This window comes from Leptopilina heterotoma, unplaced genomic scaffold, assembly GCF_015476425.1.
Source record: "Leptopilina heterotoma isolate Lh14 unplaced genomic scaffold, ASM1547642v1 Lhet_362, whole genome shotgun sequence".
Classification (NCBI taxonomy): domain Eukaryota; kingdom Metazoa; phylum Arthropoda; class Insecta; order Hymenoptera; family Figitidae; genus Leptopilina; species Leptopilina heterotoma.
This window is the reverse complement of record NW_025111043.1, coordinates 83,396-101,874: the sequence shown is the minus strand read 5'-3', so window position 1 is coordinate 101,874 and position 18,479 is coordinate 83,396. Positions and strand designations below refer to the sequence as shown.

At 28.9% G+C, this 18,479-nt stretch overlaps 1 protein-coding gene across 1 annotated transcript in view; it reads right to left on the bottom strand.

Moving 5' to 3' along the window:
• LOC122505668 (receptor-type tyrosine-protein phosphatase U) overlaps window positions 1-18,479 on the bottom strand; it is a 592,942-nt gene that overhangs the window by 504,657 nt on the left and 69,806 nt on the right. The window contains exon 2 of the mRNA XM_043617444.1: window positions 5,002-5,266. Coding sequence (XP_043473379.1) covers window positions 5,002-5,263 — 262 coding nt within the window. The 5' untranslated portion in view covers window positions 5,264-5,266. The remainder of the gene's footprint in view (window positions 1-5,001; window positions 5,267-18,479) is intronic.

Sequence of the window (18,479 nt, the reverse complement as noted above, 5' to 3'; positions counted from 1 at the left end):
TATTTTGACATACGAATTGTTAGCTTTTCATTTGTCTATTGGCATAAATTTTGAGACTAATTTCTGTCTCTTAACCTTCACCTAAATTTTGAGGATGTTTCAACTTATTTGAAACCTATAAACGAACAGTTTTTAATTTTTAATTTTTTTATTACTAATATTCAAGTTTAGAGCTCTATCCGTCTCTTTTTATACCACCGGCTTGCTCCTCTCATGGGAATCATGAAACTCGCGCAGTCTATTCTTATATGTCTATGAGTGCGCATCATTTAAGTTGAAAATTTCCAAAATATTTCAATGAAATATATTCTCAAATTTCGCGTCAATGTTTTCACATAGGCGGGCATTTTCCTGTTTGCAGAAATATTTCAAGGACCTTGCACTGAAATATTTCAATCTTTCAGTGAAATATTTAGGAAATATCATGTGGTGTGTGGGTATCCAATTACCCCTTATTTCTAATTACTCTATTCACTAAAATATATGGGGATGTCCGCATAAAAAAGGGACTATAGGCACTATAGGACTTATCTATATGGTCAAATTCCTTGTTAAATTTGAAAAAACCATATCTTTGGTTCTTCTGGGAAGTTATTCAGATAAGAGTTGAATTAAGTCTAGATAGAAAGAATAAAAAAAACTCGATATTTTTCTTTAAAATTAGTAAATTTATTGTGATTATACTAGAATCTAGAACCGACAAAGAGATCCTTCTTCATGCGGACGTCCATATATTTATATTCTCAAAATATTGATTATTTATGGATAAAATCGAATAACTCAAGTAAATGTAAACCGACGTTGCTCAATTTTTTTTGTTGGATGAAGAATGATAAAAGAAAGAATTCTTTTAAGTATGTTTAATATTTTTGATACTTTATAGAATTGAAGCAAAGAAAACTGAAAAATAGCGACTTTTTGACATTTAGACAAAAACTTAGAGCCTAAACTATTTAACGGAATTGTAACATACTTTTAAATATTATAAATTGGGTTAAAGTCTCGATATATATTTCAGAAAATTTTAAGACATTTCGTATTTTTTAAAATATTTGAATGTTTCTCCAAAAAATTAGATTTTTTGACAGTTAATAAAATGTAGAATGTAAACTACGAAGCAGTTTAGCAAAGGAAATCTAGAATATTATTAATGATGAAAAATGTTTTTCAATCATCAATCTAATCACACCGGCATGGTACTAATTGTCGGCATTGACTTTCAGAATCCGATTATTAAATACTATTAAATAATTATTATTAAATACTATTAAAAAATAAATTTATAAATTAAATTAATGAATTAAATTTAATTAATATTAATTAAATAAACTATTCAATACTATTAAATACTATTAAAATCAGCACTGGCAGAAATCTGGTGGTAACACCGAATCAATACTGCGAAGAAGTTAAAAAAATAAAAAAAATTGTTATAATGGTATTAAACATTAAACCGGCCACTATTAATAACAACATTGTTTGATTTATTAACTATTAAAATATTTTCCAATATTTTTAAAAATATTATTCATTAATAATAAAAAAGTATAAACATTCAGGGCCGTACAAAGATTCTTTATGCCTTCGGATGAAATAAAGTCGCCTGCTAATTTCTTTATTTCTCTAGAATTTATTAATATAGTGTAAAATTGAGCATTTGGATTTATTAAATTACATTTTTAGACAAATAAATTAATTAATATTGTCTGATAGCTCACTGACAATTTTGAGGTTAGGTTATATCAAGGGAAAAAACGGATCTAGTAATGGGTACGCTACTGCCATCATCGAGTCAAGAACGACCCTTCCTTTCTTCCTTTATCCCGTTTCAGTGCCATCACATTCTATGTAACCAATTTTCGTATAATTTTCGTATAACCAAGACTCCAGTGTAATGTCAAACATGTAAATAATTTATTATTAATTGTAAGTGTTTACCAAGTAAAATTTACAATATGACTAATTAAATTGTAAAAAATATTGAATTGTAACAAATATGTTTAATTTAATGATTAACTTAAGCAACTAATTTAAAAGAAGAAAATTACAATCTGTCCACTGTTATTTTACATGGCTTATTTTAATTTCGTCATCTTACATAGAAAATGAGAGTCAAATGTTATGGATTAAAAAATATTTAAAAATTTGTAAACAAGTGACATTTATGTAAACTAAGCATTAAAAATATTTTCAAATTTTTAAACCATATGCCTGAATACTCGATAGGAAAATAGAAATTAATATCTCACGAAAAAAGTATTAACGCAAGTACATTTCACACTGTAAATTATAGAAAGTAAGAACAGAACAGAAAGTAACCGAATGTGAACGGGCATTCTGCCGAATAGTGACTAGGCCAGGAGCGCGCTGGCAACCGGCTCGGAACTGGCATTCTACCGCCCGCTGACCGGCCGGGAGAAGCCGTTCCGTGTATAATTCAACCGGCTGGAACCTGGCACTCTACCGACCGTGGATTTTTCATTTAATAGCCAGCCGAGCGCTAACATTCTACCAACTGACAACCGGATCGGATCCAAATGATAATTTCAACAAATATCAATAAAAAAAATAATAATTAATTGCAAAAGATAAATACTGATGAAAATTCATTGACAGTTCATTTTACACATTTTTTTTTATTTTTTTATACACTTAAACGCAATTTTTTAGAGACGCCTGTTTATCCCCGTTTATGCAAATGCTCTAATAGTCATTTGATCTAATTTTAAGGTTATAAATATTCAAATGATCTAAAGAACATTGAATATAATGTGATTTTATATAAAAGTCTAATTAATAAAATGAGTTTATTCTATAATTTATTTTTAAGCCAATAATCAAAATATCCAATTCGCATTTTCTATAATCATAAGCAATTATAAAATTTTTTCACGCAAACTTTCAACTGATAAAATAGTTGTATAAGCCAAAGTTTATTTTTTATAATTTTATAATAACCTAATTTTAAAGTGTTATAATTTTTAATTTGTATAAATTGTAATTTAACAAATGTCTGTCAAATCTAAATGTAGTAAAATATAATTTATTTAAATAAAATATCTTTTTTAAAAAATGCTAACAACCTCGAATCGTCAATTGATCAAATATTCAAAACATCTAATCGTCATTTCGTCCAATGCTAAAAACATCGAATCGTCAAATGGTCGAATGCTTAAAACATCGAATCGTCAATTGATCAAATATTCAAAACATCTAATCGTCATTTCGTCCAATGCTCGAAACGTCGAATCGACAAAAATTGGAAAAATTTGCTTGGTTTAAATAAATGTTAACTTACATCAAGCAAATTTTTCAACTTTTTCTCGATTCGACGTTTCGAGCATTGGACGAAATGACGATTAGATGTTTTGAATATTTGATCAATTGACGATTCGATGTTTTGAGCATTCGACCATTTGACGATTCGATGTTTTTAGCATTGGACGAAATGACGATTAGATGTTTTGAATATTTGATCAATTGACGATTCGAGGTTGTTAGCATTTTTTAAAAAAGATATTTTATTTAAATAAATTATATTTTACTACATTTAGATTTGACAGACATTTGTTAAATTACAATTTATACAAATTAAAAATTATAACACTTTAAAATTAGGTTATTATAAAATTATAAAAAATAAACTTTAGCTTATACAACTATTTTATCAGTTGAAAGTTTGCGTGAAAAAATTTTATAATTGCTTATGATTATAGAAAATGCGAATTGGATATTTTGATTATTGGCTTAAAAATAAATTATAGAATAAACTCATTTTATTAATTAGACTTTTATATAAAATCACATTATATTCAATGTTCTTTAGATCATTTGAATATTTATAACCTTTAAATTAGATCAAATGACTATTAGAGCATTTGCATAAACGGGGATAAACAGGCGTCTCATTTTTTATTATATACATTTGAAAAATCCTAACGCTTGGAGGTACGAACGTACGCCTAACCGAATATTTACGCACCGAAATCTCGCACGCTAACCACTATGCTACGCTCGCATGGGACTCTCAAATCTTAAATACTCTCAAGTGTCACAAGCTGAAATAAAACTTGTCGAATAACTACGCGTCAATGCTACAGCTATATTTTTATTATTATATAATATATCAAATAATTGTATCTCAATATAATAATATTGAACATAATAATATTAATAATTTGAATTAATATCACAATAATAATAAATTTATTATTATTGAGATATTATTAATTAACATTAATATTATTGAGAATTAATAATAAATTATTAACATGAATATTAATATTTATTAATATTAATAATTTATAATTAATTCTCAATAATATTAATTAATAATATCTCAATAATAATAAATTTATATTAATAGTATAAATTTATTTATAATAATTATAAAGTATAAGTGCACAACAAATTTTTTTAATTGTTTAATTTTGAAAAAAGTCTCAATAAATAATTACTTAATATTTTAATTAAATTCATTTATTAATTTATCATTATTTTCTAAAATAATGCAATTAATTATTGTAATAATTATTTGGTATGACACATTTATTGAAAATAAATTTATAATGCGACAATAAATGTCGAGATCCGCAGTCGCATCCGGCCCAGCACCGAGCCAGTACAGACTTAACATATCCGTCATTCTTCCGACGCCGCAGAAGAATAAGATCCGCCGGCGGAAGAAATCCAGTACCGAGCCAGTACTGACAATAGTGGGAAGACGGATCCGACAGTCGGAGCATAATCTGTACCGCGCCGGTTGCTTTTTCAGATCCGAATCGGTACAGACCGTCGGTACTTGCGGTCTGTACGGGCGCGGATCCCAGCCGGTTGTGAATTCCGACATTCGTCCGACTTTTCCGCCTGGGTGTAGGGAAATAATAATTTTCCTACAGTTTGAATATTAGACTCGTATAAGTTAAAAATTGATTTAATATTAATGTTAAATTGAATGTAATGTTGATATTTGAAGGTGTTTACAAAAAATTTGAAACTTACCGAATGAAATGAGTCCACTGTTGAGCATAGAAAGTTTGATTTGACTAGGAATGGAAGCGAGACTGTATCCGGGATTAAGATGACGTTTCCTCGGAGGTTTCTCTGGTGCTCGAGGAGCACTTCTACTTCTGTGATGATGATGCTTTCTGTGTGAATGGGAATGCGAACCACCTACTGTCGAAGCAACGACCGTTCTGTCTGATCCTACACTACTTAAGCCCATAACACCTCCACCTGAGGATTGTGTTCGTAGTGAAGACATTTTCTGAAAAATAGACAATTTCTCTTTCTTTATTCGCATTTTTATACATTTTCTAAACAATAAGGAAAACAATAAAAAGATATTCCTAATTAAACTTATTCTAAATAAAGTTAGTTAATTCTAAATAAATATTTATTTGATTTAAATAGACATTGAGTTCAGTTTAATAAACGTTGCCATCGAAGAAAGAACTGAAGGAAAGTTTTAGTTTGAACCAAGAAAATATTTGGTTAACTGTATAGCAATGAATTTATTTGGATGATTCAACTAAAATATGATTGTTTCAAGCAAATTTTTCTCTGAATATCCGAATAAAGTATATTTTCTCTGTATACATCCACTGTAAAAAAGGAAATGTAAGATATTACATAAGATTATGAGATGTATCATAAGACTAACAATTTGTTAAAATTTATATCAAATTTCAAATTAAGAATAGGAGATAAAGCTTCAAAATTTAGGTAAAAAGAACTGGACCAACGAAAGCATAATAAAAATTTAATTTAATTTAATTAGTTAGATATCAAGGAACAAAAATAACAAAACGTGGGAGATAATTCACATATATTAAAGGGCTAACTTAACTCTAAAATGTAGATCAAAATTGTAGTTCGAATATCTAACAAAATCTTAAAACTGAAATAAAAATTAAAGCATTTTATTTGTTATATTTGACCTAAATATTGATGCACTAATCGCCTCTTCAATTGTTAATTGTGACCTAAAATTTTAGGTTTTGGCTGCCTTCTAACGTTCTACTTAAAAAATTTTAAGCTGATTCGTTTAATTATCAAATTATAACAGATTTTCGCCTGTGCTATAAAAGTTCTAGCTATTTCATCTCAATTAGGATCCAAATTAAAATATTATTATGGAACTTGACCTTAATTTTGGGATTATAATATTTTATACTTGACCTGTGAATTATCAAATAAAATTTAGAACTTTTATGAATTTCCTAACCTATCAATTTAGCCCTATATTTATTAGACTTACATATTTCACTTCTTGATCTAAAAAATTAAGATTATGTTATTTTTATCTATTAATGTTTAACTAAATGTTTTATCCCATATGCACAAAAATGGCGCTTTCTGATAGCTGACGACAGGGAGTAAAGCCACTCATTTGTTCGACCGTATGAAAACAGCCACCATTTTCATACAAGTCGAACAAGTGAATGACTTTTACTCCCTGTCGTCTGCTATCTGAAATCGCCACTTTTGTGCATTAGGGATAAAAAATATCTTAAGTAACACGGGAATAAAGAAATGGCTGCCTTTATCCCCTTGTTCATCCTTAATATACTATTTCAAGAACTTTAGCTATCGACAGTTTTTATTAGAGGTAATTTCAATCCATTGTTATTAGTTTTAAATTAATAAATAATAGTTTATTAAATGGTATTTTTATTCACTGGTAGTAAAAACAAAATTAGATCATGTGGACATCCACATGAAAAGGGCCCATTTTGTCGGTTCTAGTTTTCGAGACAATCGCAATTAGTAATTTTGGAGAAAAATCTTAATTTTTTAAAAATTTGTTATCATCAATCTACATGTTTTGACAAATTAAATCATGCGGTTTTTATTAAATTATCGTTAATTTAAGTGTTTGATTTCATTGGTTCTTTAGAAAAAAGAAAAGGTTCCATTTTGTCGGTCCTTTGCAAAAGTATTCCGTGTTTTTAAACTGGTGGAGGGGGAAATTTAAAACCTATTGGTTTTACATCTTTAAGGTGCCCTGGACTGGAAACAATTCGTATCTGAATAACTTCCCAGATAAACCAGAGATACCATCATCAATTGATATCGTAATCTTTAATTCCGTTTTTCTTAAAATGAGGTTTTTGGCATTGTTATTTTTTACATGATTTGTAACGTAACGAGATCGGACACTTGCACAGATATGGACACAATGAGTAACGATAAACACTGTAAGATATATTATTTCAGTGTAAAAGAAATCAATAGCACGCATACAGTATTCAGATTTTTATAATCGCGCAAAGTCTGACAAATAGTAACAACAGTTGCACTTATTTATATACGTGTTTTTATTAATTATACTACACTGAGAGAAGTCCGGGAACTAATACGTCCCGTGCGAGGCTTGAGTGATAATTTTGAATGTTCTTATGTGAACCCTCAATCGGGACGTCTCAAGCCCCGATAAAAAACGTGGAACGTTCCGAAGCGGGATTACTTACAACTTTTAGTTTCGGTCACGAGTTGTTCTCTCACATGCGGGAACAATGTTTGACAGACTCGGGGCGTCTGAGCCCTAGATTCGAAACATCTCAAACGCAACAAGAACAGTAGCTTATAGCGACGTCTAGCGGTAACTATTACGCCCTGGACTTCTCTCAGTGTATATATATACTATTTCTTTATTATATATGTATGGGACGTTTCGTGCTAACTGGACCAACCTTCTCACCAAAATTGAGACCCGTGTAGAAATTTAACCATGGCCCAAATCGGGGCCAGATCTTATGATCATTGTGTAGGCCATAACATGGCATGAAACACCTTCCCAGACCGGGCCCAAGTCTGGCCAGACTTGGGCCGATTTGTTCTAGGACTTAAACTTTTCAAAAAAGTATTTTGGCCGTAAAAATAGTCGATTTTGAACATAAAAATTTACCGCCGCCATTTTGTTATATAATGTAAACAAAAAGTTTTTTTTTTCATAATTTAATAAGTATTTAATAAACCTTCTAAAAAGAAATCCTATTCCATTTTTAATTTTCTCAAAACAAATCATCAAATATAATATAGGTCTCATTTTCAGCCTCTAGAGTGTGTTACCCCTTAAAAAAAGTAGCCAAATTTTTTATGTTTCATATTTTTGGCATTAAACAAAATAAACAATAAAACATTAATCTTTAAAAACATGAAAATAACTTTATCTAAAATTTAAAAGCAAAAATTAACAATTATGACAAACATAAAATAAAACAAAATATGAACGCAGAATAAAAATGTTTTCTGGTTCAATAAATCATTTTTAAGTTACGTTAATATGTCAAAACGAAAGTCAATTTACTTGTAATTTATTATTTTTAACAAACAAAATCTAATCTGTAACTTTAAATATGATTTACTTCACTCATTTTATAAAGTATGCACAATATTGAAACGAGGAGGAAAGTAACAACGTGTTACTTTCCTCCTCACTCTATTTTTCAACAAAAAAGTTAAAATTACAGAAAAGTATAACACGTAATTTAAAAATACACTGTTACTACTTAAAGGCAGATAATTAAGCTACAAGAAAACGAAACGCACATTTTATAAAACTGTGTAATTCAAAAATATGAGGTTTTGAAAATTTAAACGAAAACTTACTTTTGACGTATTTTTTGTAACGTTATATCACTAGCGGACCTAACCAAACCGGAAATGCTCTTGCACACTTTGGAGAAGTTGGAGGGGGCACTACTGATTAAAAAAAAATTTTAACTTTGTATATCGGCTAATTTGTTTAAAAGCTATAAGCGTTGTTACTTTCCTCCTCTGTTACTTTCCTCCTCGGTCTCCCCTACTTATATGTAATTACACACGTGAAAAACACGTGTACTCAAAAGTGTATTTTTTCAATAGGGCATCTTAAAATGCATATGTATAATACAATATAATAATTGTACCTGCGTATATATATATTTTTTATCATTCGATAGTATATCAAAGCTTTGTTAAACAATATACATGTTACAGCACACGTTGTCCTTTAGGGAATATATCAGGAATGGTGACATGACAGCTTTTGCATAATGCCATATATAGAATATTGAATATGGGGGTGTTAATCACTATTTTACTCTCACTTGTGTGTGTATACATATGCATGTAACCCCGTGACCTCAATACTGTCACGATACAAGGAGAAATTTGCATGCAAAATCACATAATAATATGAAAATACTGTTACAATTTTAATGTGATGATAAGTAGTTTATGATAAAAAAAATTTATTTCCATTCTAATGGAAATTATTATTTAGTTCATATTCATATTCTATATTATACATGTAATCATTTTCTGCAAGCTATAAATCCGTACCTCTCAAAAGTTAAGGGAATATTTTTAATCCTTTCACAAAGCAAATGTATTGAAACTTTCATTGAAATATAATTAAAAATACGATAATACAAATTTTAATTTTTCAAAAAGAAACAATGGGTTTTGTAATATTATAATTAATAAATATTTTATTTGTTTGAAAATGTTAGAATTTTTTCGCTGATTGAGAATTATGATGGAAAGATCGCTATGATTGTCGGTAAATAATTACCTATCAATTTTTTAATTAATTTTGCTCTGAAAAAAATAAGGACTAGAACCCCAGTTAATACCTGCCTATCGCGGGACTAATGCCTATCAATGCATCTTGCCAACACAGCCTGTACGAACAAACATCTTATATTCTCAGAGCTAGCCCATACCCAAGTCGAGAGATATATTTGAAAATGTTAGAATTATTTTGCTGCTGATTGAGGCAAGGTGCATTGATAGGCATCAGTCCCGCGATAGCGTTTATTTTGGTACTATTGGACTTATCTATACGGACGAATTCCTTGCAAAATAACAATTTTGTTTTGGAATAGGCCTAAGCCCAATTGAGATTCAAAAAAATATCAGCAACCTCTTAAGAGATCCAAAGGACCATACTAGGTGTGGAAATTTATCACCCAACTTGACGCAAATCCCTTCTCCTCCAACAATCTCAAGTTGCCGCCTATTGATATCTACAATGTGAGAGTTATTTGTTTTGCACGGAGGTATCGACATGTAACACTTTTTTTCTTTCTTTTTTCAAATGTAATAAATTTTTCCCATTTTTTCTGTTTAAAATTCATTTTACAAGCATCAGATGGGGGATGGTAATGTTATATAATATAGGAAACTTAATCCCTATTCCTCATGACTATGACATTGATCTATCCCATTTCCAACTTATAAAAAATTAAAAATGTAATAAATAAAAATAATAATAATGTTAATGTTGACAACGAGGTTGACAATAATAATGATAAATAATATGTAAATCCATAATGGGAAGTTTTTTTTTGTATAACAATGTTTTTTATTATGTCGTCTTCCCCTCTTTCGCATTTCCATTTCTTCAATTTGACCAAAAAATACCGCATGGTAAAAGACTGGCCTTCTTACATATAAACAAAAAAAGATCTTTTTTTGTTTATATGTAAGAAGGCCAGTCTTTTACCATGCGGTATTTTCGGTCAAATTGATTTTTGCTTTTAGGCTATGATATTGGGTTATGAATTCATTTTATTTTTATATAATAAGTTGGTTTTAGATGAGTATATGTACTATGATAAGAAGTGTCGACGAGCTTTTGACCATGTTGGTCCGTATATATTTGTTACAAAAAATATATTAAAAAGGATGTTTAAAGCGCAATGCTTCAAGCCCAAGGTATCCGATTTCGTCCAGCTTTGTAGGAATTTTTTCATTATTACTATATAATTGAAAAAATATAAAATTATACTTTAAATAAATTTAATACAATATTACTGTGTTTTAATTTAGAAAATATTGTGAAAGAAATATCTAACTAAGAAGCTCTGAAAGGATGTGAAAAGGACGTCTAAAATACGTCTAAAACAAATACAATCATAAATCATATCATTTATGATGTCCCCTTGACATAAGTCCCTGGATGTAAACAATTTTACTACTCTCTAAATTTGAATCAGCGAAAAATCGCTGATTATGCAGCTATAAGTATATGCAGCAGATTCAATCAGCGTATATACACTAATGAATCAGCGAATAGTCACTGATATTTCAACCTATATACGCTGATTGAATCAGCTGCATACTTATAGCTGCATAATTAGCGACTTTTCGCTGATTCATATTTAGAGAGTAATTCAAATTTAGGTAGCAAATTATTAACGTAAAATTACTTTCAGTTATGTTATTTTGTTTTCGATTACTTTGCTTTTTGAATAAAAGTAAAATAAAATAAAACTAAATGTTAAAACTGAAGGAATGTCTCTTAAATGAAGAGCTTTAATTTTAAATAGTTTTATTATATGTATAATATCACGAAGAAAATTGTAGAGGAGAGAAGAAAGAATAGAGATGACAAACTTGCCAGCTGGCAACAAAATTGTCTAGTTTGTCTTCGAGAAAACCAAGCTTTTCCATTTTATAATAATATTTAAGAGCAAAACAATAACTTTTTACATTGTTTTCAATTTTCAACTTTTTCTTTTTGAAAATGATACTTCCTTTTTTGTTATATTTTTTTATTTTTATTTTAACGTTTTCTTTATTTCTTACTTGGTACTTAGAGCCCTTCTCAATTTTTTTTAACTTTAGATTTAATATTTATTGGAAATTTCATAATTATCATGTTGTAAAGTATCATCAATTCATTGTTTTCGATTGATTATTATAAATTAACAGAACATTATTTGATAGAAATTTACTTTTAAATTCTCAATTTTTTAAAATTAAATTATTTATTTTAAATTAAATTTAATTAAATTAAATTAAATTAAATTAAATTTTTTAAATTAAATTAATAAATTAATTATTTTAATTAATTTTATAATTAATTATATTAAATTATAATTAATTATAATTTTAATTTAATTTAATTTTAATTTTAAAATTAAAAGTAATTTAAGAAAGAGTTAAGACAAAAATAAAAATTATTTTTCCTAATTTAATATTTCTTAATATTAATTTAAATATTATTCATTCTTTTAAATAAATAAGTAGGGGAGAGTGGGGCACATTGGACTAGCGTCAACAGTGAACCACTTCAATTTTCTGAGAAATGACTTCAATTTTCCGATGATGTGATAAAGAATTTTAAGTCTTACATAAATTTATTATAAACAATTTTTGTTGTGAATGTCATGTGAATTCAGTGAGTGCGGCTTCATTGAACTATCTGAAAAAGCAAAGAATTTAAAATTTTAAGAATGGTAAAGTTATCTGCTCTACTAATTAGTAAGAAAAATATACTGGAAAACATGCTTTCATCACAATTGCCAACGAGATAAACTTAAACTGTCACTTCTGCTATACAAAACCTTACATCGAAATATATTAATATCCTATATTAACAAATAATAACTATTTAACAACAATTTTCTATTTTTTGAGTGGAAAATAAGTTTTTTTACAATGTGTAAATGGAAATATTATTTTCGAAGTAAGTTGTAGTGTTTTATTAGAGGTGGTTCAATGTAGACACAGATCCTTTAAAATAAGAAAAGTGTAACTGGTTACAAAAAAATTAAATTTCATTATTTAATCATAATAATTTGTATTTGTAACGTGTGTATTAACTAAAGAAGTACTTCAGTTTTATTTCGATACAAAATTTGTAAAATTTAATTAGTTCTTGGACTTTAGAAAAAACCCGGTTCAATGTAGCCTACTCTTCTCTATAATATAATTGTCTCTTATATATATTTAATAAATTAACATTAATAATTATGAAATTTTCAATAAATATTAAATCTAAAGTTAAAAAAATTGAAAAGGGCTCTAAGTAAGAACCCACTCTATATGCCGCTTATTGCAAGAGTTTTAAATTTTTTCTCAATTTTTCTAGACTGTGCAGCCACACAAACATATTGCACGAAAATAAAAAAATAATCAATTTTTTTCAAAATCTCTTAAAGGCAGGTGGGAGAAAAAGTGGTTTCTTGATCGACGTCTCATTTAAAAAGAAAATATTTTGAGTCGGGATTTTTTGGAAAATATAGAGAAACGCTCTAGGACCCGTGCCCTTCTGAAATTTTGCAAAACTTTGATAAATAATTATTGAAAACATTGTTTAAAATCATGATCAGTTTATGACGTGTAAAGTTTTGACCAAAATTTCGTTAGTCTTCTGATTTCTCTCATTGATCTAAATATAATCAGAGTTTAGCCTCTTGACTTTTGAATTGAAGTCTTAATTTTGAAATTGTTGGTACAGTGGATGTCCCACAGTTACGGTCTATTTTTATTTAAACAATACAATGATAAGAAACTATTTGCATAGATCTGTCAAAGTAAACTAATAATTAATAACAAATAACTAATAACCTACACCGTCCGTAGGTTCGATTCCCCTCTCCAGTAATTTTGTTTATTTTCATAGGTTTGCGATATTTCTAGATTCCAATCATTAGGTACTAAAATATAAAAATCTAATGCACACTTACTGTAATTGTTTATTATTTAATTTTTAAATGTTATAAACAATTTTTTTCTACTTCATTTACTATATCCATTGTTAGTCTCCATCTTTAATACAATTTCGTTAAGAAGAGAAATATTTTATAAATAATAACTATTTATTAATATTATTTACTATTTTGTTGTTAAATTATTTATAATTATTAATTTACGACTAATTAATAACAATACGGCATTTATTGTGGCAATATTCTTAGCCAGCACTGGTCCAGTGCTGCGCCAGCGCTGTCTGGCAGCACTGGCAGGCAGTACTTCGCCAGCGTTAGACAGCGTTATCATCCCAGCGTTATGCCAGTGCTGTCTGTCAGCCCCTAGTAGAAATTTGTCCTAGTTATTATTAAGGAACTGTCTAGTCGCGCTTGAAATTGTCTAGTTACTTTACAAGCCAACTGTCTAATAACTGGAATGGAGTGTCATTCTTTTTTCATCAAGTTATTATCTAGCCCAACTTTATAAATTCTGGTCAACGGTTCTGTAGAAAAACTAGACAAATTAATTCTTTTAAAATACTGAAAATTTGTTTAATATTAAGATTTACTGTAGTTAACACATTTATTTCATGCAATTAATATGAAATTTCTATTTAGCACCAAAGAAATTCAATAAAAAATATTTTTGGAAAATTTCTGTATCCATTATAATATATACATAATAAATGCAATAGAATAAAAATTATATAATATTTTATAATTTTTAATTAATTAGTTGAATTATTATATAAAAATAATGTAAATAGTAAATTATTACATGTAATTTTCTATATTACTTTTTGATTTTTAATTCAATTAAAAAAAATTCTAAATTCGAATATCCTAAATATTTACTGTTTTCAAACAACTACCATTTTTTTAATGCACTATTATTAACAATAACACTGAAACAAATATTTTTTATTAGTATAAACCATTATAATCTATATAAACTTTAAAACGATAACGCAATTTCACCGAAAAAATCTTGGGGGGTAACGGGGAGCGAACCCGGGTCCCGCTGGACTAAAGTCGCACCGCTTAACGCACTCGGCCGTTCAACGCAATGGATACTGAGAATTAATAACCACTGCACATATGTTTCAGGTCAGTGCCGTAACTAGAGATTTTAAGTATTGGTATATACTTTTAATATTTTCTATGTAATAAAACATTTTAGATGATTTTTTAATTATTACAACTTTTTAGTAATTTAATTTGCAACGTGAACAATTAATAAATAAATTGATTACTGTTATTAAATTCTTAATTATTTTTATTAATTTATTATAAATTATTATAAATATTTATTAATTAATTTTATTATTTAATATGATTAATTGATTATTAATGGGCTTCCGTTTCCGGTACCATTGAGTTGTGCACGCGTTTGTAAAGGGTTAAGAGTAGGGTTGCCAACCGTCCTGCATTTCGCAGGACGTCCTCCATTTGAGGTACTTTGTCCTGCGTCCTGCTGCGACCCTTTGCAGGACGCTAAATGTCCTGAATTTTTGAGTTTCTGTTGAATTAAAATTATCTTAGTAAAAAAATTTTAAATATGCATACATGAAGACAAATAAAAGTGAAATAACATGATTCCTAAAGGCTAAAAGCGTCATATTTCTTGTGTAGCTTGTTCTGATTTTACAATTTCTAAGGTTGAGTCCACAATAGACAAAAATTTCCCAAACGATGCACAGCCAATGCATTCATGTGATTTCACCATAAGACTGTAAGCACGAAACGCACATACTACACACTTATACGTTTATACGTCTAAAATTCTGTACTTAATGTGCCCAACCCTGCTTCGAATTGAAACTGTATTTTGAACTGCTGAACCTTTTAAGTGTCAAAATAAAACGATATAACCTCTTTCCGTTCGGTTTTGGTATACATATTTTGCAACTTTGTATCATAAACAAACGTTTTTAAAACAAGGTAAAATATGTTTTATTAATCGCTATTTATTAGTTCTAAATAGTTATTTATTACAGTTTAATTGTTTAATATAGGAATAATAATAATTAACTTTAAATATTATTTTATTAGTTCAAATCGAAAATCGCATTATGGACAGTCCCGATATTGAAAATTGCGCAACACGTTTATGCAATTATCTCAAACTATGGGAAAATGAATTTTCTTGGTTAAGTGAAGACAAAACTTCAGAGTCATCTAAGGGATTTTGTTCAATATGTCGAAAAAGCTTCCTTGTTGCATACGGTGGACAAAGTGATGTTAAAAAACATGAATTAGGAGCTGATCATAAAAAAAAATCTAGCGATATTAAACAAAATAAGTTGATGTTAACTTTTTTTCCGGATAAAGATCAACTCAGTTCAAAAGATGAAAAAGTGATTGCAGCCGAAGTAACAAACGTTTATCATACTGTTAACCACAGTCACTCATATAATTCTTTAAATTGTTCTGCTGAGCTGGCATCTACTATTTACAATGATTCTGAAATCGCTAAATGTTTGCGTTTAGGCCGAACCAAAGCAAGTTCTATAGCATTTAATGTTCTCGCACCATCATCTTTAGAATCTCCGTTTGCTGTTTTAAAAACTGGAATATATTTTAGTATTTCTACAGACGCATCAAATCACGGTAGTTCGAAATTATTTTCAATTCTTCTCCGTTATTATATACCGTCAGAAGGGATAAAACTTTGCCTACTAGACTTTTTTGAAGATCCTAATGAATCAGCCAATGATATTTTTATGAATTTAAAAACAAGGATCAAAGCGCACGGACTTGAAATTGAAAAAATTTCTAGCTATTCAGCAGATAATGCAAATGTAAACTTTGGTTGTAATCATTCAGTTTACACATTACTTTCTCAAGAAAATCCTAATATAATAAAATCCGGTTGTCCGGCTCATATGGTAAATAATAGTGTAAGAAACAGTCTGGAGAAATGCAAATTCGATCTTGAGAATCTGGTGTTGAGAATTTATAGTCACTTTTCATCTCAAGCAAAACGAACTAAAGAGCTTGAAGAATTCTTTGAATTTGTCGATTTGGAATATAAAAGTATTCTTCGTCATGTTCCGACAAGATGGCTTTCTCTTTATCCAGCAGTGGATAGATTGGTAAAAATATTTCCAGCGTTAAAAAGTTATTTCTTGTCGTTAGACGAAGCAGCTTGTCCAGAGAGCATTAAGCTTTACTTGTCAGAAGAACTAGATGGAATTGAAAGCATAGTCACAGAATGCTACTTAACGTTTTTCCACAATGTGCTAAAGCTTATTTATGAAACTGAGCAAAAACTTGAGCAAAAAAATATTCTTTGTTTTGAAGTTTTTGAAATTTTAACGAATTTGCGGACGAAATTACTTCAAAGAATAGAGGATAAATTCTTGGGGCTTATGTGCTCGAATCTTCTTAAGACTCTTCCAGCGTACAACATAAGGATAATTACACAAACATGTATGAAATTTTATCGTGATGTTCTTAACTATCTAGAATCACATTTTGATTTTTCGGAAAACAACCAACTTTCAAAGTTAAACATTTTTTCTTTGACGGAAGTAATAACTTATCAAGATGTAATGCAGATTGTTAACGACTTGGGAATTACAAATAGTATTGATATGGATTTGTTGTACGAAGAGTTTTCTTTAATTAAAGAATCAATAAGATTACTGGCTGCATCTGAAAATACATCTCCTATTGAAAAATGGACATCTATTTTTAAACTGAATCCTGATTTAAAAAATGTTCTTACGATTGTCCAATTTGTCTTTTCTATATTTGGTTCAAACGCTGACGCTGAACGGATTTTTTCAATGTGTTCTGCTTCTTGGACAAACACTCGCAATCGTTTAACAGTAGATCATATAAAAGCAGAATTTCAAATAAAGGTAAATTATTCTGAAAATTGTCAAGAATTCTACAGCAAGGCTCTTAAAAATAGGGCGTTACTACAAGCTGCCAAGTCAGAAAAAAATACTCTTTTAAAATGACATGACGTGAGTTATCACAACTTTCATAGATATTGTTGTTCTGATTAAAATAGTCTCTACGTATTATACGTTGTGATATGTATTATTTAGAGTTTAAAAAGTATTTAATAATATAAATTCTATTTATATAATTTAAAACTATATATCGTGAAGAGAAAATTAAATATTCTATTTAATGTTGTTTTGAAAACTGTTTAATGTTCATTAATGTTCTTGATAAGTTGATTTCTTATCCTAATTTGTGTAAGAAATAAATAAAATTTTTAAAAAAGTAATATATTTTATATTTGTCCTGAATTTTTCATGCCTGTCCTGCAATTTAAAGAGTCTTGTCCTGAATATCACAATTCTGAAGTTGGCAACCCTATGAGAGCTTTTGGCCAAATTTTGAGTATTTTATTGAATTGTGGGTAGTATAGTGTTTGAGATAACAAAGGAAAGAGTGGTGGTGAAAGTAAAAAGAGTGTATGTGTGCGAGTGGGTAAGTGTGAGTGATAAAAAAGGTAAAAAAAGAGAAGTAAATGTTGTGAGGTTAGGTTGCTTGAAGTGAGAGAAAAGAGAGAGAGAGAGAGACAGTAGGAAATATTGAATGATAAGGTAGATTTCTGGAATGGCTGAATTTGATTCAAGTAGTGTTCGAGAGAGTGAGAAAAAGGCGCGAATATTTAAAAGAGAGTTTGGGAAGAATGGAAAAGTAATGACGTGTGAAGACTGTATGGACTTGATGGAGCTAGTGAAAATGTTGAATGAGGCAATGGAAAGAGCGTTATGAGAGAGTGTGGAAAAATTTTGTAACGGTGTGTGAATTAGGTGATGAGAGGGGTAAAAAGTTTGTGAATTAGATGAGGAAATGGAAAGGATGTAGGAAAAGTGGAAAAGGTTGGCGAGTGAATTGGAAGGTATGAGAGAAAGAGTGGATGATTTGGAAAAATTTATTTTAGAGAAGAAGGAAGAGGATGAGAAAATGGAGGTTATGTTAAAAAAGGGGGTAAAAATGTGTAGTGAGGGGAGTGAAAGTGTATGTTATGAACAAAAGGTAAATGAG